The 2030-nt window shown below is 34.7% G+C and overlaps 1 protein-coding gene across 3 annotated transcripts in view; it reads left to right on the top strand.

Annotated features, from left to right (window-relative positions):
* Positions 1–145: 145 nt before the first annotated feature.
* LOC100632215 (disintegrin and metalloproteinase domain-containing protein 19-like) overlaps positions 146–2030 on the top strand; it is a 6941-nt gene continuing 5056 nt past the window's right edge. Inside the window, exons 1-10 of one of the 3 annotated variants that reach the window (XM_020003980.1) lie at positions 146–257; positions 311–362; positions 408–519; positions 573–644; positions 749–838; positions 894–974; positions 1061–1111; positions 1166–1229; positions 1283–1388; positions 1517–1709. In XM_020003980.1, the coding sequence (XP_019859539.1) occupies positions 218–257; positions 311–362; positions 408–519; positions 573–644; positions 749–838; positions 894–974; positions 1061–1111; positions 1166–1229; positions 1283–1388; positions 1517–1709 (861 nt within the window). In that variant the 5' untranslated portion in view covers positions 146–217. The remainder of the gene's footprint in view (positions 258–310; positions 363–407; positions 520–572; positions 645–748; positions 839–893; positions 975–1060; positions 1112–1165; positions 1230–1282; positions 1389–1516; positions 1710–2030) is intronic. The other 2 variants (XM_020003981.1, XM_020003982.1) reach the window with 2 other exon arrangements.

The following is a 2030-nucleotide window of genomic DNA, read 5'->3' as shown; positions in this document are numbered from 1 at the left end:
GACACTTTAATCATGTGTTACTGTGCTGACTAAAACTGTGTATATAACTAATTTTATTACTTATAATTGTTATTATTGTTCCCCCTCTCTTTTCCCCGTGATCCATAATCAGAAAACCCACAGTCTATTAATTTATTTGTCTGTAAAGGAATAATTTATTAATTTATAGGATACAAGAGGTAGTGTTGCATCAGTTGCTACCATTGCTGCTCATGAAATGGGACACACTTTTGGTATGAATCATGATGACGATTCAAGTAAGAACATACTAATTATTAATCATCATTATTATTTAAATTATTATAACTAGGTTGTAATTGTCCTGATTCCAATAGTGGTTGCATTATGAATGCTGTTTCAAGGTACTGATTAAATTTTAGAATTAATGATTCATTTTCTTCTCTCAGCTTCCCTCCAGCCACCAGATGGTCACAGTGCAGTATTAATGAATTAAATGCTGGTTTCTCTCGATCTGGCAATTCTGATCTTAACCGTTGCTTAGGAAACAGTCCAACAACTGTTAGTTGTACAGTCTATTGTCCTTTAATTTCTCTCTCTCTCTCTTTATGTAGATTGTTGGTACTGCTAGGTGTGGCAATGGAATAAGAGAACCAGGAGAGACTTGTGACTGCGGAAGTTTAGCTGTAAGTCTGTGAGTGTGTGAGTGTGAGTGTGTGTGTGTGTGAGTGTCTGTGTGTGTGAGTGTGTGTCTGCGTGTGCTAAATTTTAAGTATGTTATCAATTTCAGGAGTGCAATGATCCATGCTGTAATGCCACTACATGTGAACTAGCCAGTACTGCCCAATGCGGATCTGGAGTTTGCTGTGAAAACTGCCAAGTAATTACATTACATTGTTATTAGAATATTATTATTGTTTTTTTATAATTAACAGTTCAAGTCGTATGGTACTACATGTCGTAATTCATCTGGTATGTGTGACATATTAGAATATTGCACTGGTCAAGATGCTGACGTAAGGATAATTAATAATGATAATAATAATAATAATAATACTAATAAGTGATAAACTGAATTTTTAAATATTTTTTTTTATTTTAGTGCCCGACAGATGTAACACGACAGAATGGACTATCCTGTGCTAATAATACTGTATGTTAGTGGTTTATTAAAAGCAATGTTCATATTCTCTCATTATACCTCCAGGGTTATTGTTACGATGGTACGTGTGGCTCTGCGCAGGATCAGTGCATTCGTTATTTTGGAAATGGTCAGTAAAACTCTCTAAACCTCCTCTTTCATTGTCCCTCTTTCTTTCTATAGAATCAGTTCCTTCTAATGATGTATGCTACACACAATTCAATACTCAAGGTATTGCCTGGGGCCATTGTGGAGCTGATGGTACCAATTACATTCCTTGTCCTACTGGGTAAGCTATAATGCACTACAACTTTGTCTCTAATTCGATTGTTTTCATGTCTTAACACTATATAATTTTTTCAATTTTTCGCAATGTAACAGTGAAACTGCAAAATAATTCTTTTCTTCCACTCATAGTGATGCATTCTGTGGTTCACTCCAGTGCAATGGTGGCAGAATAATATTCAATAATGTTAATTCAAGGAGTGCTTTGACAGCTTATACTAGATTTGCTAGTGGTCAAGAGTGTAGGAGTGTCACTACACGTGCTGATGCTGATGAAGTCAGTCCTGGTTTAGTGGTTGATGGGGCTAGCTGTGGAACTAACAGGGTACGGAAAATTTTATAGAACTTTTAACTTTTGTGGGTTAATAATTTTGAGGATCCACCTCAAAGTTAAAACTAACTTTATGATACTCTGAAAAGATGTATTATTCCATAGCACTATATTTCATGGGTGTAAAATTTTGTGAATTTGTCCAGGTTTTCCATTTCACAAATTTGATAAAAACGCAAAATTAGCAATATTATTTTATTTCCGGTGAAGTATAACCCCTATACTGTATTTGTGATATAAAGTTTCACAAATATATTTTGCTGCACCTACAAAACACAAAATATTTGTGAAATTCATTACCTGCAAACACAACTC

This window comes from Amphimedon queenslandica, unplaced genomic scaffold, assembly GCF_000090795.2.
Source record: "Amphimedon queenslandica unplaced genomic scaffold, v1.1 AMPQUscaffold_12457, whole genome shotgun sequence".
In the NCBI taxonomy this organism is placed as follows: Eukaryota; Metazoa; Porifera; class Demospongiae; order Haplosclerida; family Niphatidae; genus Amphimedon; species Amphimedon queenslandica.
Note: the sequence above shows the minus strand (reverse complement) of the source record. Positions and strands in the feature narration are given on the sequence as shown.